Source organism: Aptenodytes patagonicus, chromosome Z, assembly GCF_965638725.1.
Source record: "Aptenodytes patagonicus chromosome Z, bAptPat1.pri.cur, whole genome shotgun sequence".
In the NCBI taxonomy this organism is placed as follows: domain Eukaryota; kingdom Metazoa; phylum Chordata; class Aves; order Sphenisciformes; family Spheniscidae; genus Aptenodytes; species Aptenodytes patagonicus.
In genome coordinates this window covers 78398536-78423829 of record NC_134982.1, presented here as the reverse complement: position 1 = coordinate 78423829, position 25294 = coordinate 78398536, and the positions used below count along the sequence as shown (strand labels likewise).

Here is a 25294-nt window from a genome sequence, read left to right as displayed (position 1 = left end):
CGCCGGGGCCTCACCGGGCCTCGCCGTGCACCACCCCGTGTCCCCCGGCCCCTTCAGCCAGACTCCGCCCCGCACGGCCCGGCGCGCAGGCGGAGGAGGCCTGCGGGAACGCCCGCCTCACAGCGCGGCCTCCCCGGGCCGCCATCCCGGCCCCGCCCGTTGCCGAGACACCAGGGGCGGCCCCAGACCGAGGCGGGGGCGGGTCCGCCTCACCCCCCACCCCCGCGATGAAGCGGACTGGCCACTCCGGACTGTCCGTCAAGCTGCGCGGCGTGACGCGTTTGGCCGCCGCCCGGGACCGAGATGGACGGGGCGGGGAAGGCGTCGTCGCGCAGTCGGTGCGTCATGAGCATGTGCCGTGAGCTCGTTGGCTGCGGCGGGGAGAGCCAAGTTGGGAAGGGGGAGGGGCGGGATGGCCGTGAGGCCGCCGGGCTGCGGCTAGGGGCGGGCGGGGAGGACGGGCAGGAGCAGCGAGCCCGCGGGCAGGTGGGTAGCGGGAGGACCGGGGCCGGGACCGGGACCGGGGCCGGGGCCGGGGCGGCGGCGGCGGGCGCATCCCCGCCGGCCCGGGGAGGGCGAGGGAGCGCGAGCGGAAGAGTCCGTCTGTGGTAGGCGGGGGGGGAGAAGGTGGGCGGGAGAGTCCACACGCACCGGGGGGAGGGAGGTGGGTGGGAGAGCCCATTCCCGCGGGCGGGGGGCAGGCAGCGGCGGGAGATCCCGCTCCCGCGGGCGGTGCGAGCGTGGCCGCCCCCTCCCCTCCCCCGCGGCGCCCTCGCCTTCCCGCCGGGGGGGTCTCCCCGCCTCCCAGCCCGGGGGACAGCCCCGGCCCGAGCGCCGCCCCGCCGCGGGGCTCCCCGCCTGGTGCCATCCTGTCAGCGGCCCGGCGGGGGCGGTCCGGGAGCCCGCCGGCAGGTGAGGCCCCGCGGACCTTGGGGCGGTGCCGGTCAGGCCGTTCCTCTTGGAGAAACACGCTCTGACCGGTGTCACTGCTCTTAATTAATTCCGTTGCTGAATTGCACCGTTGCTGCGCTAGCTTTGCTGCTCGGGCAGCCGCGGTTCGGGCGGGTAGCCGTTTCCTGGCCTCCTGTTGAAATCCGGCTGAGACTTCTCGTTCACCTTTCCCGCAGGATTCAGCGCTCCCGTCCCTCCCCTCCGCACGGCTCAGCTGGAGCCCTTCGCCACTGCGCTGGGCAGCCCGGCACCTTAATGGAAAGAGAAGTTGATGGTGGCTCGAGGTGACGTATGGCTGAGGAGCGGGCATCCCTTTTTGTTTTGCCACAGCTGTGAGGATGGTAACCTTCAGCAGGCCTTGTAGCTGGGATTTAAATTTTCTTTCCTCAAATAATCAGTTTTCTTGAGTTAAGAGCCTAAATTGAGGTCTTTTGGGGCTTTAGCATTTAAGGAGTATAATGCTTTAGCATGACTCTTAAGTGTAGTCCGACATACTTTGTCAGGAAGAAGTTATGTTACAAAAAAGTGTGTATGACTCCAGGATGACTCTAAAGGTTATTCTTAAGTGACTAGAATCTGAAAAAGAATTGATCGCAACTGTTGCTGTTTCAAGCTAAAAATTTCAATCAGAACAATATAAATAGTATTACATATTTTAAGCAGTACACATGCTGTATTTGGCTTATGCTTTGTAACAGTTGCCACATTTATGAAATCTGTAACAGAATGAAATCCAAGCTTTTCTTTAAAAGGAATATGTTTATCTTATATTGTGCCTGTTTTGCAGATATTTGTGGGGTTAAAAGATTTGAACTGCAGCTGAATAAAGCTAGGGCTGAAAATTGAAGGATGGCAGCAAATCCTTCAGGACAAGGTAGGTTTTAGTCTAAGTATTGCAAGGGGAAGGACTCTGTGCAAAATGTCAGTGAAGTCACCAAAACTGTAAGTTTACTTTATGGAAGGAGCAAAAAGGGGAAGAGAGGCAGGAAGGTGGGGCTGAAAGTAGCAGAATGTGAGCAAGACTTCTGGGAGAAGATGCACGCATTAAATGTTGAAAAAGACCACTGATGGCTGGGGAGCTCTGAATTACTGTTCATTCCTTTATGCTCAGGTGATGAAGTACCTATCATGCCTGTGGTGCTGTGGTTATTTCCTGAAGCATATTTCAGACACTTACAACGCTTAGCATTGAGCATGACTTGCAGCTCTTGCCCTCAGCATCAGGGAACAGCCAAAAGTCCTATATTCCATGTCGTGGTGGGAGCAGCAAGACCCAGGCAGTAATAGCTGTCAAAGATAGATAGCAAGTGGCCAAGCCTAGGAGGAAAAGCCAAATAAAATCATAATGCTAACGCGGATGAAATGTATCTTTGCATGATGACAGATCTGAATTGCATCCGTAAAATCGTTCAAGATGTGGAAGTGGTCCATCTGTCTAGCCAAGGCACATGCATTAGCGGGAGCTAAGGGTCTTGGGGGTGTGTCACACGGTAAATTGGAGGAGGGGTCTTAAATCGCCCTCTAGAGGTGCTTTCCGGAAATCTTAGTGGAACTCTGAGGCTTGTCTTTTCTACCGGAATTGCTGAGGAGAAAGAAGCTTCTCGGGTATGGCTCTTCACTTACTGTTTATGAGAAATGAACTCAGAATTCAGTTTCCCAGCAACCGGATACTTCTTCATGCACACTTGCGTGTGAGTGTCCTTATCCAGGAAAGCAGTCCCACAAAGCTGGGTGTAGTTAATTCTGAAGCGCTGATACTTTGAAGGGGTACCAGATAACTTGTGTGGTTTCCTCCCCTTCCCCCCACAACAGCCCTCTGCTTTCAAAACAAGTACAGAAGCAATGTGTTGGTCCAAAGGACAGATTATACTTGCTACTTGACGAAAGGAAGGTAGTTTTTGTCATGCTTGTTGAGCTTCTGTAAAGTGTTGAGAGAGGAGTACTGCAGATTGCAGATAGTTGTCTGTTTGCAAATTTCAACTCTGGGAAGTTTTTGGTACGCAATGGTAAATCTTGCTTTATTCTGTGAATACCAAGTCAGCATCATTGAAAGGAATAGAATGTTGTCATAGAGAGTCAAAAGCTACTTTTTCTTATGTGAGTTTACTGGGAAGTAGGATGAGATTTCAGTGCCAGAATGCCTTTGCTTCCCTCCAAATTCCAGAGGCTTATAATGTAATAGAGCCTTGGAATCTGCTTTTATACTTTGAGATACCCTTTAGAAACTCACTAAAGGAACTGTTTAATTATCATATGAAAACTATTTGCACTAAGCAGGCAAGAAACACTATCAAGTTTAATCACCCAAATGAGCCTATAAATAATACACCTAGGAAAATTGGAAAGGAACGGGTAAATACGAGCAACAGTTCAAGGCCTCTAGATCTTTCTCTTGGCCAGATGCAGTCTAGTAGTGAAAGTGCTTGAGACAAATACTGCATTTTCAGCTTGCTGCATGGCACACGTATTGGTACCGTTCAAGCAATTCATTCTCTCATTTCCCTCTTCTTGAACAAAAGGAATAGGGATTTACTGAAACACTCACTGAAAGGGTTATGAATGGTGGCGCTTACTCAGACAGAACTGTAAGGATGAATTAAACATTAGCCTTCTACACAGGTAGACTGTGTTTGTAATTTTTTGTACCGAGTTGTTTCTTTCCCTTTAATCAGTACCGAGTATTTTCCTAGGAGTTAATTGAGTTTTCTGTTAATTGCAGACTCGGACTACAAAGGTTAAGATTTTGTGGACTGGACTTCCTTTAATTCATTGGACTCCTAGGAAAGCACTCTTTTGATTAGAATTTCAAAGATAAGGAGCTGCCTATGAGTGCAGCAAAGCCAAATAGAATTGAACGAAATCCTTACTTCAGGCTGTTAGTACCACATGGAACTGATTGCATGAGACTGATTACAGCATTTAGAAGAAATGGAAAAGCTTTTAACATGCTGTGTATTGTCCACAAGATGAGCTCATAGACCGGAGTGGTACATTTTGGTGTGTGTGTGTGGGGGGGGAATCAGCTTCTAAATTACAGAAAATACTTTCAGGTGCTTGGTAATACACTGCTTCTGCAGCAATACTTTACAGTACTTACACAACATGCATTAATAAGGCTGCTCTTGTAATGCTTGTGCACAGCAAGGCCGGAGCATACCTTGCATGTTACTAAATTAAAGACTCCATATGTGAGTTCTCCTAGAGGAAGCCCTCTGAGATGAGAGAAATGTGACTGCTCAAGAAGGAACTCCTTTTAGGTCCCCACAGGTGGAAGAAATACAGGTCCTGCTTCAGACAGGGCTGAACTTTTCAGAAAAGAAGAGTTCTGGTACATTGGAAGAACCAAGCTCTTGAATACGTACAGGATTCTAAGCTTCAGGCTGTAGCAATTCTACAAAGTCTCTTTCTGTCCTGGCGGTTGTTTTATCCTTTTGGCCTAAAGGTGCATGAGCACATTCACATAACACAGTCTGACCAGCTAGATTTAGCATTCTGTTCACCAAGTCTGTGTTAAAAAGGAAGACTCTGCTGTTCTGCATTGAATTATGTCATCATCTGCAGACTTTGCTGCTCTGCATCTGAGTGATCTGTGTGCAAGCATAGCACTTGAGGGCTGTAGCCTATCTCTTCCCTGGAGAACATTGTGGCCATAAAGCAGTCAATGACTTACATTCAGCTATGTAGGTAGCTGTTTTCTGGAGGAACGGACAAAATACATTAATATATCTTTTAATAATTCAAGTTAATTTACTGAATTACCAATATGCCTTTTGTTTCATTGTCACACAACATATATGAAAGCATATCCGAATGTAAATTGTTACTGAAAAGAATTGATGTACACCAGACTATTAGATGATGTTTTGCAATGCCAGTAGTCATAAGCAGAAGAGGAAATCAAAATACAGTTACTCCATCCTTTTTCCCAAGAGTTGCATGTTTAATAAGGTCTTTAGAGTCTGCTTTTTAAGAGGTTGCTGCCTCGCTTCATGAAGGCTAGAAAGCATGCACTTCAGTAAAGAAATTTCTTTCTGAATTGAGCAGGCAGAACAGTGTGCAGTGACACATGTATAGACCTTAGAGTAGACATCCAGATTTGAAACCATTTTTCCAGGTAGAAGTGTATCTTGAACACAGTGTCGGAGGACTCTTTCATGCCATTACACATCTATGGACAAATGATAAATAATGCATATTAGAAAAAACTTAAACATACTGTGAATTTGATCAGGGAAAAGATACGAAATGAAAAGCAAGAACTTTGAAGTAGATAAAGGTAATACTGTTTCTTGCCATGCAGAGTTAACTAATAGAACTCACTGACATAGATATCAGTGAGGTAGGGTGGTAGGATTAGGTGTTAGGATTAGGTTAAAGAGCAAATTTTGCTGTGAGCTCTTAAAGCTACCAGTATTGCTCAGCAAGACTTCAACTTTCTCTAATTTTCTACCTTTCATATGCAAAACATCTGTGCAAGTAAACTGCTAGCTCCTCCACAGAGCACATAATACCATGCTTGATGTCAGAAGTAGAGGTGTCAGAAAGAACAGGTTTAAATTTTAAATGTCCTGAATCTGCTACCTTAGAGAGTAATCTGAGGATCCAGGTGCTCAGTGTGACATTTGACACTGCCATTAATCTATTTAGCTGCCTTGAAAGGGTCATTTTGTGTCAGGACTCTTGTGTCTGCAAAGCAGAGAATATTGATAAATTGCAATACTCATGAACTGTTCAAACTCAAAATAGTAGTGCAACTCAGCCCAGTTAAGGGAAGTCTAAACTTAAAAGCTTTATTAAGAAGTTGCTGCGTTTGAAAAATCTACACTTCCTTTCACAGATAAGAATCCAGTCTATACTAAGAATGGCTCTTCTTTTTTTTTTTTTTGCATGTCTGCATTTTTAGTACTTGAAAGCAGAACAGACATATCAAATTTACAGATGAAAATTTACTTTCTTTATAATTGAAGTAGGAAACTTCTGTAGCTGTTTCAAGTTGGTCTTTATGGAAGCACTTTGGGGTCCTGGGCAGGGAAGAATCTAAATGGAAGTCTCGCTTATGTATTGCCAGATGTGATGGATTATTTTCTAAGGATGCCAGATTTTCTCTCTAAAATGGATTTCTCGTGTCTCGCCCTCTCCATTGTTAACTTTCAAATGAACAGGTTTTACTTTGCATTTTAAAAAAGTTTAAAATACCTGTAGGAACTTCACATTGCTCAGCTGAGGAGCACTAACATGTATGTGTTGGATGTCCTCCTCCATTTTCTCAAGTAGGCTTTTTTCTACTTACCGTTAACAAATTCTCTTAAACAAATGACTTTTTAAGTACAGCAGGTTGCTGATGGGCACTGTCTGAATTCTAGAGCAAAATACTGCTACTTCCCCCTCCCTCCCTCCCCCCCCCCAAAAAAACCCACCTCTCTTAGTAGAGGGATAAGAAAAGGAAGAAAAAATACTTGGGTTTCTTTTGAATCCCTCTAGAGTTTCTGCCATAAGATACTCTAGCAAGACTTGTACTAAAATAGAAGACAGTGATAATCTTGCAGTTTCTGATCACAGTTTAAAAACAACGTTTAAAATTTTATTCTTACACGTCTCAAGCCTTTCTGAATCATACCATCTGCCTCATGATAAATGTAAGAATATCTAGTCTTTATTTTTAGCTGACAGCAACTTATATTAACAAGTGGTCTCCTTTTTCTTGCCTCAATCACCATATTGTCTGAATTCCAAGCATGCGTTTAGATTTACGCAGTTCGGAATAAACAAGTACTAGCAGAAGGCTGCTGAGTAATATGTCAAGTATTAAGCTTTTTGGCTGAAAACAATGTAGAATGAGTATACAGACATGATAAGTTTAGCTCAGACCCTCTTAGAGGTACTTCAGTCATCCTATTACAGCATTGTCTCCAGAATTTACAAGAAAATAAAGTCTGGGCTACCTGCAACTCAGAAATGTTGAATCTGAGCTTGTTAGCAAGATCTCTCAGCCTTTGTATCTCTTGGAGCACACATTCACCTGTGTTTTAATGTTTCAAACTCATTGCAAATGCAGGGTGTTCAAAAAAAGATGGTGTACAATACCTAAAGAGCAGAGAAACATTGAAGACCTGAATCAATACACTTAAAAAACAGAGTTTAAGTGTAACTAATGCCATGTGGGAAGGAGATTAACAGATGGGAAAATAGCAATTAATTAAATTTAATTTAAAAATCTGTTAACAAATGTAAAGATGATTATGGGTGATCTTGCATAAAACCACAGTAAAATGTAATCAAATGACTGCTCCTTTCGAGAACTCTGAGGCTCAGGGGTGTGTATGTTAGGCATAGTAAAAGAAGAAGGTGAGGGTTTGACAGCAAAGCAGTACAGATGCAAATTATTATTTAGAGTTGAAGGTTTCTACCTGATGATTGTCTCCTTCATTGAGCCATGCTGATGAAAGGAATATTGGATTATGTAATTGAGCAGCAACAGACAATCTCTCAAAGAGAATGAACTTTTGAGTGCAGCTACTGAAAATAAATTTGAAATCCTTTTACTTTGACGTGCTAATACTCCCCTTAAGAGTTACCGTGTCTGGCCTTCCTAATAGCTTGTGGGCTACCATTTTTTAGTGGTGTTACTAAAACAGCACTCAGGACGGGGTCAGGGGCACAACACACAGCAGTTTCCAATGGGAGTAATACTGACTTTTTGTATGGAGGAGATAAAGGATGTAACTTGACTTTTACATCTTTTTTTTATGACAGCGTAGTGGCTTGATATTTATAGAATAGCAGCAAATTAGAGATTAAAAAAAGTGTATATTCTTGACATGAGGAGTGTCCTTAGTGGCATAGAGGCCTATAAGAGTCAGCTCTGTAGCTGTTGTCCTCAACTGTGCTGTACGGGCATACTGGGCAACAGCAGGGACTCGTGTATCTGGTTTATTTGGTAGCTGCGATAAGATCCTTTACCATATAAGAGTCTTCTGTAAGTGCAGCAGTTTTGCCACATTTTCATTTAGAAGGCAACTTTGAGAATACACAAATAGCTGGTATTTTAGGCATTTTCTAAATTCCCTCAGTCACTCTACTTCCTGACCCCTTCTCTAGTATACAAGGTCCCTTTGGGAGAATGATGTACAGAGCAAATAAAGGCTGCGTTCTCGTAGTGTGCCCAGACAGTTTAATTTTGTTTCTCTATTCCAGCATTGTGGTCGTACTCCACTGTGGTCATACTCAGAGTAAGGGTAGTGTGTATATGTAAGGACATCACTATATTAAAACTAAAACCTTTCTGCGTAGATTGAATAAAAGGTTGTAATTTTTTTATATAAGCACATTTGCAAGCTTAGTGGTCGTCTCATTCTTACCTGTTACATATGTAAAACTTGTGTTATAGTTTTGAGTTCACTGGCATGAGAAATTAGGCCCCATGAGTATATTACTCCATTATTATTGACTTGTATGTTCAGTGACTGCATTTTAAATCTAGAACCTGGTAAGTTTACTTTTTTTTGAAAGGAAAGTATTTGATCATGTACCTTGTTCATAGCTCCAGAGCTGGCTTGGGAAGGGGTAGGATCTAACTTGAGACAGAAACCTGTCGTTTAAAATGTATTAATATGTATGATAGCTTAAGGAAGCTATTTTATGTTGTAAAATGAGAAAAGGAAAAATGAAACCTATTTATTAATAACCTTTCAGATGGGTGCAAAGCTTTGAAGATTAGTGTATTCATCATAATGTTATATGGTTAGACAAGGTTAGAGTTGGGCCATAGAAATCAAGTAAATCTCTCTAATATTTTTCTGTCATTCCCACCAGGTTTCCAGAATAAAAATAGGGTTGCAATCCTGGCAGAACTAGACAAGGAGAAGAGAAAGTTACTTATGCAAAACCAGTCTTCCACAAATCACCCTGGAGCCAGGTATTTTATGTTCTTAGACCTGTTTGGACATCACTGATTACATCAAAGGAAAAAAAAAATAGCAAGTGAGCTGTAAACTTACATAAACACTTACCAGAAGTGTTTTCTGACCATCCTCAATAACCGGTCAGAGAGACCTTGCACTTTAGGAACATACTAGTATTTAAAACTGTTTACAGACCCTGAATTTTGGCTTACATAATTTCCATTTGAGAAGGGGAGAAGCAGATAGGCTTGCTCAACTGTATTAAAGACAACCTTAAAGAAGAATCAGGTAGCAGGCACTGAGAAGGCATTTAATTATTAAGCTAAAATGCTCTAAAGAATGGAAGTAGCAGACCATTAGATTCAGGGTACTGTGTGTTTAGAGAAGAACAGTTATAGCTGGGAGTGAGTTATCCTTGAAACTCCCTGTGTGCAAGACAAAGCCAGTTTATGTTACTGCAGATCTTCTTATAAAAGGCGCTGCGTTGTAAGCATGATTCTACACCATCAGGTGTAATAATCTAACCTGAGTTTGGGAGCTGTCTCTGGGATTTCTCCCATTTAAGACAAAAAGATTAGATTTTTGCCATGAATCAGTAACTAGAAAATCACACGCTGGTTTATGTGGAGAAATTGAGATAGTTGAACTTTGGGTTAGCATGAAGTGAGTGCAGTGCCATATTCTAGACACAGTGTGTTACATGCAGTATCTGTACAAGAGTCAAATACTCTGAATACAGTCTGAGTGTTGCCTGTGTCTTTTTTCAAGGAGAGTCTAGGTCACCTTTAATTGCTTCATACTGTCAAAAAGCGTGCAGAATATTTGAAATCACCTGAGTTAGATCTCTGAGTGACTCTGTATACAGTTACTATTCAAGCAAAATTATTGATTAGAGAAGAAAATAGAAATATACTGTTATGTACAACCCCTGACTCCTGGCTACAGTGTTTCCATACTTCATTGCAAGTCTGGCAGAGGTTCAGGGAGTGCTTGTTTGCTTTCTTTTTTCTTTAAGGAAAAATAACACTACATGCTAGTGAGCAGAATTAGAATTTACTAATTTTGAAGGTGGGGATGGGGGGAAACCTACAAAGCAGCAGTCAAACTCTCTGCTTTGGCATGGTGGGCTGATCTGTAATTTTTGAGAAGCTGACAGTTCTGTGGCGGGGATGTTGTGGCAAAGGTTTTGGACCACAGAGTTGTCAGAAGTGAGACCACAGAAATTCTGCAAACTTGACAGAAAAAAGCGTGATGTACCTGAAGCACAATAGTGGCGTGGCCAGCGTAAGGGTGAATGAGTTAATTGATTTCTGGCCTTGACATATGGGAGTCCTCTATCCAAGAACAGAAGACCTCTCTTGAAAAGTGTCAGCTTATGATGAAGCCTTAAGATTATCCACAGAAATCATGTTGAATAGTTAGAGGGTACAGAATTAAAGGCAAAATAAATACCTTCAAAATAACTGAAAATATTATGTTTTAAATAAACAGTAGTACTTTTCTCCAGCAGTGAAGCTTATCTTAATATTTGTTATAAAATCTGTTCAGAGGATTGTTACTTAGCTTTCATTATGCATTTAGGTGTAGATTTGGCTAAAGGTCTTTTCAGGAGCATGGCTGCTTTAGAAAAACTGATTTACTAAATCAGCTGTTGACATTGAAGCTGCTGGGAAAGGTCAGTTGATGAGTTTGCTTGGATCCCTTGCTGTCCTTAATAATTTTGTCTCTATGGCTGAGGGGAGCTGGGCTTTCAGCACCAGTCTCCAGAGCCAATTTCAGAGGTAGTTGTGAATTGTGTTGCGATACAGCTCTAATGGCAGTCTTCATTGATTTCTATCTGGAGGACAGCTGATCATGTTACTTATATAGAATTGGGGGAACAAAAAGTTTGCTTTTTATTTATTCTTTTTTGGTTAACAAGGTGGACAAGTCTTAAGATACAAAAGCCAGGAAAACCTATTTAGAGATTTTAATTTGAAACCTAATATATGCTGCACGGAGATAGATAAGCAAAATCAATTTTAGGTACTCTAAGCTATCCTCAGAGGATCGTTGTTTCAGTTACGTCAATAGGAAGCTCCTTTACCACAAGCAGTGATCTGCCACCCACCTGCTGAAGAACTGGTCTTATACTGAAGACTGCAGAGCTCTTGTTAGTGCTTCTGTTTATCACGGTTGTTTAGGACAGTCACTGAGTGACTGAGTAATGGTGAAAACACAAAGCTGTTGTTTTAAAAATTGCTGACATTGTCTGACGTTGCACCCCAGTGGTTCGACTGACTTCAGTGGGACTCCATCCATGAGCGAAATCCACAGCAGGCTTCAGGACTGTGGCTCTTCTGGGTTTAGTTTGGTATCAGTTGTTTATGCTAGGTCAAATGATACAGCTGTGGTGACTCCATTTTCCTTTTCTCTCTTATGTTAGCAAATAGTAATTCCAAACAATAGTTAACAATTGTCAAGCCGTGAGTCAAATAAATCGTGAGCTGTGGAACTCATGGAATCTGTGGCTAGAATGGCAAGGACACCTTTTTTTCTGTGTTACGTATCATACCATCTTGTTCTTTTTTGCAGCATTGCACTTGCAAGATCACCACTGAACAAGGATTTCCGTGATCATGCTGAGCAACAGCACATCGCAGCACAGCAGAAGGCTGCACTGCAGGTAAGCTGATACAGTCAGGTAGAGTTTAGCTTGGCTCTGTTTTAGATGTGCATCCCTTCAGAGAGCAGTCCTGCACCTAGGGAGAATGAAAAGCCCCTTTTAGAGGTTAGGTTTCGTACATTTCTGTATTGATCACAAATGAAGTTTCTTCTGTTATGATGAACGCTTAAATCTATCAGCTCATTCTCCCTTGATATGATTGTAAGAATGTAGCCTACAGTATCATCATAGCTGTTTTGTACACCTCAGTCAAGATTCAGTTTCACCATACTTCTGAATGTCTCATGGAATGTAGGGAGAACTAGCCACATGGCTTTCCTTGATTGAATCTGAGTAGATGCCAAGTAAATACCCTGCAGTTACGAGTGACAGGGGTGAAAGATTTGGAAAACTTATTTGTACATTTACAGACTTCTATTTGCTGCTATTTTGCTCATGTCAGGTGAGGCTGATTTTGGTGTTGAAATTGGAAATTGAGCAGGAAGGCCAGTGTATGGCCAGTATATGGGCACCTGCCTTCCTGGCACTCTAGACAGCATGATTTAGCAGTGAGCACAAGAATGGGAAAAATATTGAGATGCAAACTAGCAACCCTGTTCACGTATCCTATGCCTTGTTGTGTTTCTGTTACCCAGTAAAGGCCCCATATTGCTTCTCCTAAAATGAACAGGAGCAGAAGTGAGCTCTGGCTGGTGTCCTGTGTTGATCACAGAACATGGCAGGCTGGAAGGATCCTCTGGAGGTTTCTAGTCCAGTGCCCTGCTCAAAAGATGACTAACAGCAGTGCTATATCATGTTGTTCAGGGCATGGTCCAATCAAGTTTTGAAGCTCTCCAGGGATGGACTTCTCACAGCCTTTCTTGGCTCTGAGTCTGTCTCTGTCTTCTCTATATCCCGTCACTGGGTATCTGAAAAGAGCATAAGATCTCCCCTCAGCTTTTTCTTCTTACAAGAAGCTGAGTCCTCTCACATCCCCTTGGACGTTGAGAGCTCCAGCCCAGCCCCCAGCCGTCTCTTTGGGTCTCTGTTGGACTCCCTCCAGTTTGTATCTCAAACCAAACACAGTATCACAAATGCAGCCTCATGGGTAGCTTCCCTTGGCCTGCTGGCTCTGCTGCTGCTGCTGCAGCCAACTGTGCTGGTAGCATTTATCGCTGCAAGGGCACACTGCTGGCTCAGGCTAAATTTGATATCCTCTAGGGCTTTTCCCTGGTGGAGGAAGGAAGGAATATGCAGGCTGTCTAGCTTACTGGAGTCCAGTCTTTGAACTGGGAAGGGCAACATATGATTTCACAAGGGTTGTCCAGAGCCATAAGCAGCAGCTGCCCTCCTCAGGTGAACAAGCATATGTATATCACATGAGCAGAAGACTGGTGTTCCATGTTGTCCAGGAGTGTGTCTGGTCACATGTCATCTGTACATGCAGCCTCAGGTTGCGCGACACTACTGATGCACACTTCTGGCAGTCATATGTGGCAGCTGTCACATACCAAGACCTGTAAGTTGGTTATAGATAGAAGTATGGGGTCTAGGCAGAGGAGAGCCGTCAGGAGTTCATTACCACTCTCCCCACCTCCATGGGACTTGCTGAAAAAGGAGCAGCAGGGAATGGCCAAGTTAACTCCCTTGATGGGCCCTGTTCAGATGTGGCTGATCTAAAATGCTGGTTTTTGAATTTGACTATCAGAGTTGAGGAGCAGACTGGGAGAAATAAATAATTAATGCTGCTGAAGCTGTAAAGTCTTTAATTATATCAGTGCTGCAGGGAGTTATGCTTTAACAAATGTTTTTCTCTTTCCAGCACGCACACGCACATTCCTCAGGATACTTCATAACTCAAGACTCTGCATTTGGAAATCTTATTCTTCCTGTCTTACCTCGACTTGAGGCAGAATGAGGAATGTTGTTTCTCAGAACTGCAAGGTCTGATTTTTGTCCATAGCAGGAACTGACCGACCTTTTAATTTCTCTACTTATCTTAAAATCTACTTTTTTCTGGATTTTTGTGGTTGCCTTTCAGGAGTGTGAGCTCTAACGATGAAAAAGCAATGTTGTTGAACAGCAATTTTTATCTTGTATTTCTGTTCCTCTGTCAGATCAAAGTCAGACGTAAGACTTCCTTGGTGTGTGAAGTGCATAGCGCTTGCTCTTCCCTGTTTCTGTGCTTCCTTTAAATAAATGTCCAAACCAGAATCATCAAGAGATGCACACTCTGTCAGCATTTTTGTTTCTTATTATTGTGTACAGGTACTATATTTGACTTTAATGAAAGACAAAAGTTACTTTTGTCCATCCAAACAGACATGAATTTATCAAATGCATCAGTCAGTCTTGGTTTTGGTTTTTTTTTCTGTATGCAGGAACATTGCTAGTGTACTATTTGCTGTTGTAATATCATCTGGTCTCAAGTCCTTAGATATAGTGTGCCTGCCTCTTACCTTGTTTTGTGAGATATAAAAATGAATTAAAGTGGGGAAAAAGCAATTGTTTCAAACAGTCTTTTAACAGAAAAAATAAAAGAAGTCTTTTAACTTCTCTGGACATTTCAGATGGAAGATGTTGTCTGCAAGGACAATTCAGTTTAAAAGGTCATATTTTTCTAGTCATACCTTTTTCAATGCTTAGTGTGTTTCATTTTGTTTGCTTTTTTCCTTCCTGTTTTTATCTGTGGTAACCAATTCCAGCTCCATGCTGAAAGGAAATCTGTTGATCTTAAGGTAAATTATTTTGGAATTGTGATCATGCTACCAGGATAAAGTAACTTAGAGTGAAAAACAGTCCTTACATAGATGTTCTTATATCTCCACAGCTTTACTAATACCATTATACTAGTACATTGATTGCTTTACCTGTGGAGGCAAGTTCTAGAACAAGAGAACAAAAAGAACAAGAGAACTTAAGTGAGAACCAGAAATCGGAAAGCGTCTGTTAAATTGGTGCCCATTTGAGGCAGCTCTGTCTTTTGCAGAAACTTAGCTGTCCCATGAGGTTTCCAGGATTGTAGTCTACAGATTTTCTTAGTGACATTTAGGGTATCCTGTTTCCATCTGCAGGGGATTGCCTGAACCCAGTAAGCGTTACTGAACTGTAAGCACCGTTAACAATTCCATTCCTCATGAGTAAGAAAACAGAGCGAGGGCCAAGAGATCAGTGCAGGTATGAGGAAAATGCCACCGCTTTCATATACCTCAGCTGAGTACGGACCCTTGCAGAAGCTGTTGCATACTGAAACATTTTCAAGGAGGAGAATCTTGTGGAGGAGGCCCGATAGAGCTTAAAGGTGCGCAGTTGTAACATGAACTATTCATATCGTGCTTTTTTGAGGGGTCTGATGTGGTGAGTCATAGGAACGATGATGGTTTTTGTGGGCAATGGAGAAAAGAGTACTGTCATTTCTGTTTTCAGCAGTTGGCTCTGTGTAGCTTTTTCTTTTTAATTACCAAGAGTAACTTCATCATGAAGCTGTCCTGACTACTCATTATTCGGCAGTGTGAACTGAGTATCTTAGATGCTTTGAAGAAAAAGATCTGCAGATCTGTGTGTAGAAGAGGCAGCTATGAATCAATCCAAGCTTGGAAGCATACAAAGAGAAAGAAGGTAAAGCAGATATAGCAGGAAGTTTGGATTTTAGATTTTAGTTGAATTTAAAAAGTAGGCTAGGCATTTTAACATTGAAGGAGCTTTTTTTTTCCTTGAGAAAAGTGGCAAAAGAATGTCTGCTTTCTCTATAGAAACAGACCCTCTGTGCTAACAAATTGAATGATAGAATCTCACTCTTGCTGCACAGACTGCATATGATCCAGGCAGTGAAACGGTAAAGATCCTTCTCCTTTGGAAAGCTATAGTTGCTCCACTGAAAGAGTTAAACTTGCTGGCTGTGTTGTTTTCATCTCGGGTATTGAAAGATCTGCTTTTGGAAAACCAGGGCCTGGGCTCAAAGGTGGAGGTATTTGAAAGAGGGGGAAAAATTGACACAGCTGTTGTAATATTTTTAAGTTATAATGCCTCAAATTGTTCTGTGTAATCGTGAGGGACTTGGTGATACATGTAGGTATAATTAGCTGTCAAAGATACAAATGTTGTATATGGAAGCTTCTATCTTAGAAACCACAGACTCTAGCAATTAGTGTCAGATGCATCAATTTGTCTTGCCACTCTTACTTTTTCTTTTCCACTATTAATCAGTGTTAAAACCATTAATCTATCCCTGTACAGTAATTTCAGCAAAATCTTTTCTCCTGTTGGAATTGCATGTTCAAATTCAAATCATTACTAGTTAGAATATACCCGAATCAGGGAGTGTCTGGATGTCTTGCTTCTGGCAGTAACCATTAACTTGATTACATAAAAGCAGAAGGCTTGTAATCTAGTGCTGGCCTGTGTACCTAAAAGTATCTTAACACACATAATCACTCGAGTAATTTTATTTCATTTGCTACAGTAGTAATCGGCCTTTCCACTCAACACAGGTAGTTGGTGTAGAGTCCACGTCAGAGCTAGATGGTGGCGTGAGAGCAGGTCACAGTACTGGGTAGGTCTTAGACTAAACAGATCAGATAGATGAGAGGTGGGCTAACACACAGTGAGGTCAGACTTTCTAAGTGATGGCGGAGCCATAATCTGTCAAGAACAGATGAGGTAAAGAAGTCAAAGATCTTGAACTGAAGCACTGAAAGAACTGAACCACAGCTTCTTTCTTCTTAGCTCTGTGGTCTTTTTCTTCTACTAGACAAGTTTTCTCTCCACACCCTTATTTTCCAAAGTCACTCGCAGTCTCCCCACCATTATAGGCTCTGGAAAATGCTCAGTTTTAACACAAGAAGCCTGACCTGTAGAACCACACGTGGTTTCCTACCACTACAGGGTTTTAGTCTCCCTTTTTTCTTAGTATTTTCACTCTACTGATCTCTTAAAAGCACTGGTATGAAACTAATCAATAGTACCTGACATTATATTTGCACTTCATGTCAGAACACAGAATACCCCATGAAACTCGTTATTGGAAAGAAATTACACCCCCTCATGCCACTTGCCAGGAACTTCCTAGTTGCTTTGGTGTGTTCAATCAGTTAAAATAGCTAAATGCGATTTCTGCCTTCATGTGCAGTCAGCACAGCACAAGCCAGCTGTAATTTGCAAGTCCTATGAACGCAGCTGGGTACCACTTTGTTCGTGCTGAGGAGTCCTGTCTGAGGTAAACACTTTGGATGGCTCTAGTCTTTTATTGGACCACCTGCGTCACTTAAAGGCTGGAGGTCATTTATCATCTTGCTGCCCAGCAGAGGGGTCAGTGTTCTGACCCTGACCTTGTAGAAATGCATTAAGAGGCCAGGCTTTTCCCATCTTTAGAAAGAAGAGGAAGGTACCAATTATCAACCAGGTAACGGGGAACACGAGCTTGAACTGGTGGAAGGAAATGCAGAGAACTATGTCTTGGAGAGCACAACTTTCCGTGGCTTGACTTACTGCGTTTGCAGTGTTTCAGGGACAGAGCACGAGGGCTGAAGGAGGACGGTGAGCCTAGACTAGTGTGGCATGCAGTCACAGGCATGCGAGCAGGCAGTGACTATCTCAGTGCATCCTTCTGAGCGTTATGATAGTTAAAACAGGGCTTGGTGTATTCACCAGGAAGAAGCATTGCTAAGAATAGCTGTCTTAGGCAGGTGATACTCTTTCACCTTGTGTCTGCTTAAATGTATATTCAAAATCAGGAGGATGCCTGAGAAAGCAGCTGGATGATTCCTATTGGTCAAAATCATGGCACTTATGATTCCTCCTGTCAAACCAGCTCAAACAGTAGGTTTTCTTGAAGGACAGGGTCAGTGCAATGTGCTATGGACTTCATCTGAAACCGAAGCTGATTCCCATGTCCTAGGGAACAGGTGGTAACCAATAAGATACACAAATCCTAAGGGAAAAGCTAAGAGGAGGCAGCTCTCTGCTGGGTGGTCTGTGTGCACAGATGCCGCTGAAGGAGGAGATGGAGAGAGAGGGAAGGATTGTCTGCACCCAGCTGGAAGAGTCTTCCCATCCAGAGTTTTATGTGCCTGATTTATGTTAACACACGGGGAAAATCCTATAGCATCTGCTAGTAACACCCTTGTGTCTGGAAAGTCTGGTAATCAGTGTGTCTGAAACACTTTTGGAGGCTGTAGGGAATCCTTTTTGGACTAAAATACACTGTGTAGAGCTTTCTGAAGTTAACAGTAATTTTGAAGACTAGTGGGTGAAGTGGATTTCACATACTGTTGGGTTAAAAGCTTGCTCCAGTGAGTTTCTGCATTTGTTGGAACCACAGAGCTTGCCCCAGACGTTTTACGACAAAGATAACACCTTCTCCTTGTTACCTGGTTCTTGGTCTTGATAGAAGGAATCAAGTGACATACCTCCCTGGGGAAACCATTTTTACACTCCTTCCTTGAATACAGGTTTTTCAGGGAAGAAGAAAGGTTAAACGCACTAAGTGGAGAAAATTTGATTAGTGCAGTGGGACATTATGAAAAACGATGCTTAACTACTGGTGAGGAAATGGCTTTTCTCCTCAGTTACTCTACTCCGCCAGGTTCATTCAGGCATTGAATTATGAAAGGTGGTGGCACAGTTCTCAACTTGCTCTCATTAAGGCCTCTAATCTGGATACTTTAATGTCAGTGGGTGCTACTTTTGGCATGCAGGTTTTGTAGATTGTGGCTGGAAGTTGTTCAAAATCTACCTTATTTTTGACCCAAGAGTGGTACCGGTTCATTTAAACGTGCAAATCACAAGCTTGCACGCCACCTTCACTATTCACATACGTTGCACTGTCCATTAGCATATGTGTATTACTGATTGGTAGAGTGTGAGTTTCCCTCAGTAGGGAAAAATGTCTCATTGTAAAAAATATATGTAGATTTATGGACACTTTTACATCTTCAGAGGCTTTTTCAGTGCATTACCTGAATCCTCACATGAGGCAAACTAAGTTACTGTTATCTTCAGTTTTGCAGATGGAGAAAAATGCAAAGGGCTTGCAATGCCTGCAGGTACACAGAAAGCCTGTGGAGTTGTCAGGATTAGCTCCTGATTAGTGAGCTGCTGTGAGGCATCATCTGGAGACTATCACTCTGTATCCCGCACCAGCAGCTGGCCCATCTTCCCCTCCTAGAAGATGCTGAGCTCTTTGGTTTCTCATTTGTCTTTGCTTTCATGAATAGCTAAGTGTTTTGGGGTTTTTTCAGATGCTGAAGACAACAAAGTAGGGCAGAGTTTGCGCCTTCTATGTTTGAAATTTTGGGTAGTGAGGATGGTGATAGAAAGACAGCAGTATTATACTCTGTGTTTGGAAGCAAGGGCGAGTGTACTTCCTTCTTTGCAACAGTGACCAGATAAACTTGCCCATTATGCTGGGGTTTAGCCATCATTTCATGCCCTAAGTATAAGTACATTAGAGCCTGCGTCTGCCTGGATGACTGTAGACTTTCTCCATCTGTCAGTAGGTGGCCGCTTGTTGAAGTGGGAATGGCCAGATGTGGGCCCAAGCCAAAGCTGCCGTCTCCATGTTTCTCTGCGAGCAAGAGCTATGCGCAGCTGGCTGACAGCTGGGACGGGGGTCAGGGGGAACTGTATGTTTGCAGCCGTGGATCGTTACAGCCTGCCAAGACGAGACACACCAAGAGTAATGTGTTTTCATACTCTGCCCTAGGAGATGGCTTGTTAGTCGAAGGAAAGCAAAATGGCCATGCATTGACCTGTGAACACAACTGGCTGATGCACATGCTGCAGCACCAGCAACCCTGGCAGCCCTTCTAAGAACCAGGCGGTTTCTGTCTCATCCAAACGAAGGTGTATTGTGCTGGCTTGGCTTGAAGGTACTCCATTCTGAGTACAGCCCACTTCCCTGGACTTTGAGGTTTTCAAAGGCTAAATTACCCCCTGAGCTGAGCCTGGATGTAAGTCCTAGACTCACACACACATGCACGCAGATTCAGGCCTAATCACTTTCACATTTAACATCTTGAACTAGTCAGTTTGCTCTGTCAGCAAACAAGCCTGATTATCGTGTTGTTTTGGATAGACCATCTTTCATCGATGTGTTTGTTCATCACTCGGCACAGTGGAGTCCTGACATAAGACACCGCTAAGCACAGGAAGTCATTTATAGCGGCAAATACTGCTGTTGCAACCTCTGTTACTGGTCTTCCTTTCAGTTGAGCATTCCTAGGGCAATTGCAAAAAAATTATTCCCATTTATAGTAATATCCCCCGTCCTACTTTGTATCTTATTCCAATGATAAACTCAGAGACATGGTTTCAGAGACCTGCCAGTATGACGTCCTGATCCCCACATGGGGCTTTTAGCAGTGGTGCTGCAGTACATCAGGAGAGAGCACGACGCCAGCACCACTCGGCAGAGCTTTCTGACGATGCAGCCTGTTCGCATATGTTAAGGGTAGCAGGTGATATTCAGCCATCTAAGAGTGGGAAGTCTCAAATCTAATAAATGATTGCTTATCCAAAACCTCAGCTCAGTGATATTCTCCAGGTCTTAGTCAGCAAACTGCTTGCCTCAACACATGGCTGAAGACACCTCAGTACAGCAACTGAGCCCTAAAGCAGATGGGGAACATGGTGGTTCTTGTTCCTGTGATTATTACTTTTCAGCCTTTCCATGCTAATGTGGTCTTTGATTCTAGCTGACCTGTTTATTATACCCTGTTAGTCCTTTGGAAGTCTTTTCAGCATTTTCTTAAGACTTTCTAGGGTAACATCTGTCAGTGCTATCATTTATTCCTCTGCCACACACATTCATCTCTCTCAGTTATGTTGTGTTACTCCTCCGACTCCACTCCCTTCCTTGCAATATCCCTTACCTCAGCTACCTTGTTATACCATAGTAAATGTGCTTTAATGAAGCTCTATTTCAGTACTAAACAAGATGTAATTGCATTTCTTGACAGATGCAAGCAAGACTGGGATCAGAATGTTACTTCTGGGAACTCTGAGAGTGTGTTCAGCTGCGGAAACGTTCATGACACTGTTGAGAAAGTAGCTCAGCATCACCCTAATGCACTCAGATTCATTGATGAGGAAGTTGTCTTTTGCAGCACTTAAACAGTTCTGTTATTACTGGAGAGTGACATTTGATTGCCTAGAGCTTGGCAAGCCAAGTCAAAAGAAATACTGGTCGATTCCAGCCTGAGCCCAAGCCTGGTGACATGAGTGAGGGATGCTACCTGATTTTGGTGAACTTTAGATTAGGCAAGCACCAACACCACCTGATAAAGTTCACATCAAGCCATCTCAGCCCAGAGCTCTCTGGGGGACAGGTTAAGGCAAGGGGATGTAAGCCTTCCCTGCCTGTACCCACAGAGAGCACGTGCAGCCCTCGTGTGGGCAGTCTGCCTCATCCCCAGGCTCTGACCCGGTGGAAGGCAATTGGCACAGCGCTCGCAGAAACTTACTTTTGCCACTGGCTTGTAAGGGTCAGAAAAAGGGGGCAAAGCGTGTGAGTGGTGATTGGATGAAGGTTTCTCTTGTGGGCCTAGGGGCTGCAAGGTGAGATGCCAGTGCTGTTTTCCAACGTAGGTTTGCCTTGTACACGTGGGAGCACCTCCATCCTTTTAGCCCTGGAGAGATCTCAGTCCCTGTTTGTTCCCCAGAGACAGCCTCAAACTCCAGCTCTCTACGGGGAAGGGCAAATGTCACCTTAAATGCAAAATGATTATTAGTTGAGTGAGGAATACTTCTCCCTTTCCAAGGAAGCTCTTGGGACTTCAGAATATTCTTATTCTGTGCTGGTCCTTCTCAGACCATCTGAGAAAGCAACAAGAAACACCAGAGGTAAAAGTTCAGCACCCAGGAGCAGTCTGTGTGCTGCTCCATCCAGGCCTGGAGTACGAACCTGACCTCCATACCACGGGAGAGTGCCTGGATTCATGCTTACAAAGGCAGTGTGCTCTCGGTCTCCTCTGACGGAGCTCCTTCCCTTTGGATAAATGGTGAAATAATCATTGGAACAAGGACCTGACCCAGGGCTTTCCACAGGCCAGGTGAGAGCCTCACCCACAAGGTAACAAGACCAGTTTTGCTCCAAGTCAGTGAATATTCATCGTCTATCTCAACAGGATCAGTTCCAAAGAGGGAGGTTGAGAAGGTGGATCAGGAAAATGCTTATCCCGTGCTAGTGAGTATTTTTGTGCATGATCTTGAAAAGCATAATGGCAAACTGAAATGAGATGAGGAGCTACATGTCCTCTCAGTAGTTCACACCCAAATGGAATTAATACAGAGCTTTTCCCTCACTCGCAGGACACAAATCTCCATCAGACGACAATTCACTGCCTCCCAATTCTATGATGTGTGTTCAGTATGCATTGTGCATTCCATGTAGATACGTCATTATAGATGTCTTTCTTCCTTTTGATACTTAGAGCAGTGAAAGCCAATGCCTGGCTTCCTTCCCCCTCCCCGACTCTATCTGTTTTTCTTTCCTGTAGGCTATTTCCTACAATACTGGTTTCAAGTGGCAGAAGGCAATATGTCTATGGGATTTCCTAACATACACGGTATAGTGTAAATTATACAGCCTTCTATCTGACAGCCAAATTGATTTCAAAAATATCCCCGTAAATAATATTCACAGTGAGTTACAAAATGCACCTTGCAGTTCCCCATAAATATGACAGCTTTTCAAAACTGAAACCGTTTTGACAAGGAACAAAGCAAAACACTGAATCACTGCTGTGGTTCTTACCAGTCTGACGTATAATGCATTATTTACCAGCAGATGTTAGCTTTCCCGCATCTCATAATGTTGGTATTTCACATAACGGGTGGGAATTGTGTCTTTAATTCTTTTGTGTTCAGTGTCTGGATTTGGAAGTGAAAAGAATTCAAAACTCGGATGAGGGAGGAATCATCCTTTGGTGACTTAGGGATTCCAGTTGCAGGTAAATCAGTTGAAAGATTACTCTCATTAGTAGTCAGATGATGATCGACAATTATGCCATGGTGCTCTGCTTTATTCTGACGTGGCAGGGGAAAGGTGGGAACGTCTAGTCTCGCAGTAGAGCACTCCTTGCAATCAGAGTGTTTGTTCCAAGTGCAGAGCACACCTTTGACATTGTTCTGTCCCCAGGTTTGTGGAAGAACGTTATCAAGCAGTAGCTGTTTTTTTCCTTGCTAAACAGAAACATAAACTGAGTCACAGAAAGGGGAAGTGCCTTGCTGAGGTCATCTAGTTATGTGTTGGCCGAGTACATGTGAGAACCCAAACCTCCATATACCAATGGCCCATCAACTGCCTTCTCTTCTTTTCGGTATGTGCCGAGGATGCCCAGCGTCTCATCGGATTGTGCCCGTTCCCTGGGGCTGGCAGATCTCAGTGGTAAGGTACCTCAAAAAGAAAGAACACACCACCCCCCCAGTATCCTCATTACTGCACGTCCCCCCATCTTGCATTGTAGAAACACGTGCATGTTTTTACAGTTGATAGGTTCTCTAATGTCTGTGGCAGGATGAGCTTTTAGTCATGCTTTCTATATTAATTGTAAAGCAGAACACATACAGTGCTCTACAAATGCTTACGTCACTGCAGTAGTGATATATTCACTTATCACACATAGCTCTGCTGTTTATCACACACCTTTAAGCTTCTCTCCCTGCTGTTCTCTCATCACAAACTGCCCTGGAGCACATTTGAACAGCGGGGTAAATCACCTCAAACAGCTTTTTTTTTTTTTTAAATTTCCTTTTTTTCCCCAATATTTTTTAATATCCCTTTCTGAGGACCAATCATCTACACTTAAAAACAACCTAGATAAAGAGGTAGAAAGAGGAATTTCACTGGAAGAGAGCTGAGAGCATTTCTGTAGGGGACACAACTGTAGAAGAGCAAAAGTGCAAAAGCCTCCAAAGATGGTGTATTTTTTTCATATCTCAAGAAACTGTTTTGAAGTGGTTTTGGCTCTGACTAATGATGCTTTTGGACACCTCATACTTGACTTGAGATACCGGTTTCCAAAGAAGCTTAGCAATACCCTCACTTGCCCAAGAGTGGCCCCAGACCATTCCTCAAGACACAGTCAAATCATTCAAAGCTTAGGTGTCAAGGCAGGAGGCACTTTAGCTGCTCACAGCATTTATCCCCGCTACCCTTCTGGTCTTTAACATCCTGCTGAAAAATCCCTGTGAGCTGAACAGCGCTTACAAGCAGCAACAGCACTGTGTGCTGTATTTTCTGGAGACGTAATCCCACACTGCTGCTTCATGCAGCACTGGGGAATGAAATCCTCAGTGTGAGTTGTAGGGCATGTTTCCATTCAAAGCATTGGGACCTACCCCAGGGAAAGATGAGTCCTGTAGTGATGTGTGGTAGTTTCTTCAGACCTGCCTACAGAGCTCTGAATCACACCAAAAACAGGCCAAGAGCCCCACTGCTGAGTGTTGGCACCTGGCAGGAAGGCAAGTGCACACAGTGCAGCTGAAATTCAAAATGGCTTAAGGCAAAAATGTACACTTTTCCCTCCCAAGCGCAGGGCTTTCCTTGCTCCTCAGCCTGTACCCATATGATCTCAATGGGCTTCCTCTGAGCCCTTCACAAACTTAAACCTGTACAGGTCTTCTCTCTCTTCATCACATGGACAGTGCTCAGGATTTGCCATGGAGCATCAGCACCGCGGATGGTGTGGGGTATTCTTTGCTGTCACTAGTTGTCCCAATCTACAGCAGGGGAGGGAAGGAGGAGCGCATTTGCATTTGTTCACTGGGTTATTATCTACTGCAGGCCTAGGTCCGTGGTTTCGGTTTGGTCCTTAGCAGCCAACAAGCAGAAGTCCCAGTCCTGCCAGAATGCCTAAGTGCTGAACCGACTGTTCCCCTGCAGATACCACGAGGCACACGTTATCACAGGAGGTGGCTAAGGCCAGGCCTCTACTGCTACGGCTTTGGGGACAATGTCTCTGATGTCAAAGCTCTCCATATGGACCACAGGCTTCTTTCATACAGCTCTTGGAGCTGGATGGAGCACATTCAGATCTCCTGCAAGTGTCTCAGTCGGTGAGCGATCATGAAATATCACATTGTTCCAGCGCTCAGAAAGGCTCAGAAAAAAGCCCAGCAGCTAAAGCCCCCACCAGGGCTGAAACAGGCTGTAGGTGAAGACATTACCTTCCAGAGCATAGGTCAAATGTGAGACCTCTCAGAAATTGAATCCAGCTATTTGAACAGTCCCCTAGGACCAGCACTACAAAGAGGAAGTCTTACTTCTCAATGTGATTCAGCTTAAAGACTCCAAGGTAGTGATTCTTCACGTGTTACAGAGAAGTATTACAAAGAGCACAAGAAGGCAATGTTGAAGCTATAAAAATAATTTTGCTGTAATAGGATTTTTATAGAAGTCTAAGGTAGGCAAGGGACATTTCAGGATTTTTATTAAAGCAAGTTAACATCAAAAGTACAAACCGTATCAAGTGCAAAAGCCAATGCTATTGGTATGGGAAAAGTGAATCTCCTCCAGAAGTGTGTAAAAAAATATGTGTTTGTCCTGTCATTTGGCTTTCCTCACAACTGCTGTATCTCTAGACATAGTAACTAAATAAAAGACACCTAGTAGCCAGGCAAGTTTTCATATGGTGTGATACAGTGAACACATTGGTATCTCAGGCTGGCCTCCATTTAGTATTGCAGCAGTCTGCAGTAATGACTGTCTTCACAGAGGTCACCATTAGACCCCATTAACCTCTGTAACAGGCTGGTGGCAACCAGTCAGAAAATAATCAAGTGCCTGACGAGAAGGGCT

The 25294-nt window shown here is 43.4% G+C and overlaps 1 protein-coding gene across 6 annotated transcripts; it reads left to right on the top strand.

The window, feature by feature from the left end:
- Positions 1 to 289: 289 nt before the first annotated feature.
- On the top strand, positions 290 to 14001 carry INIP (INTS3 and NABP interacting protein). Of its 6 annotated transcripts, none has more exons than XM_076362258.1 (6): positions 422 to 486; positions 1128 to 1235; positions 1739 to 1825; positions 8764 to 8866; positions 11427 to 11517; positions 13319 to 14001. In XM_076362258.1, exons 3-6 carry the CDS (start codon positions 1801 to 1803, stop codon positions 13412 to 13414), a joined length of 315 nt encoding a protein of 104 aa, XP_076218373.1. In that variant the 5' UTR covers positions 422 to 486; positions 1128 to 1235; positions 1739 to 1800; the 3' UTR covers positions 13415 to 14001. The 6 variants fall into 6 exon arrangements, with proteins under 6 accessions (XP_076218372.1, XP_076218373.1, XP_076218378.1 ...); XM_076362261.1 differs by lacking the exon at positions 422 to 486 and adding an exon at positions 561 to 608; XM_076362259.1 differs by lacking the exon at positions 422 to 486 and adding an exon at positions 845 to 912.
- Positions 14002 to 25294: the final 11293 nt, after the last annotated feature.

Bases quoted from the DNA above. Each gene is read 5' to 3' on its own strand.
- INIP (XM_076362257.1), top strand. From the start codon at position 304: ATGGACGGGGCGGGGAAGGCGTCGTCGCGCAGTCG. The intron at 339-1,127 runs GTGCGTCATGAG...CCTTTCCCGCAG, and splicing joins AAGGCGTCGTCGCGCAGTCG to GATTCAGCGCTCCCGTCCCT. The intron at 1,236-11,426 runs GTGACGTATGGC...TCTTTTTTGCAG, and splicing joins GAAGTTGATGGTGGCTCGAG to CATTGCACTTGCAAGATCAC.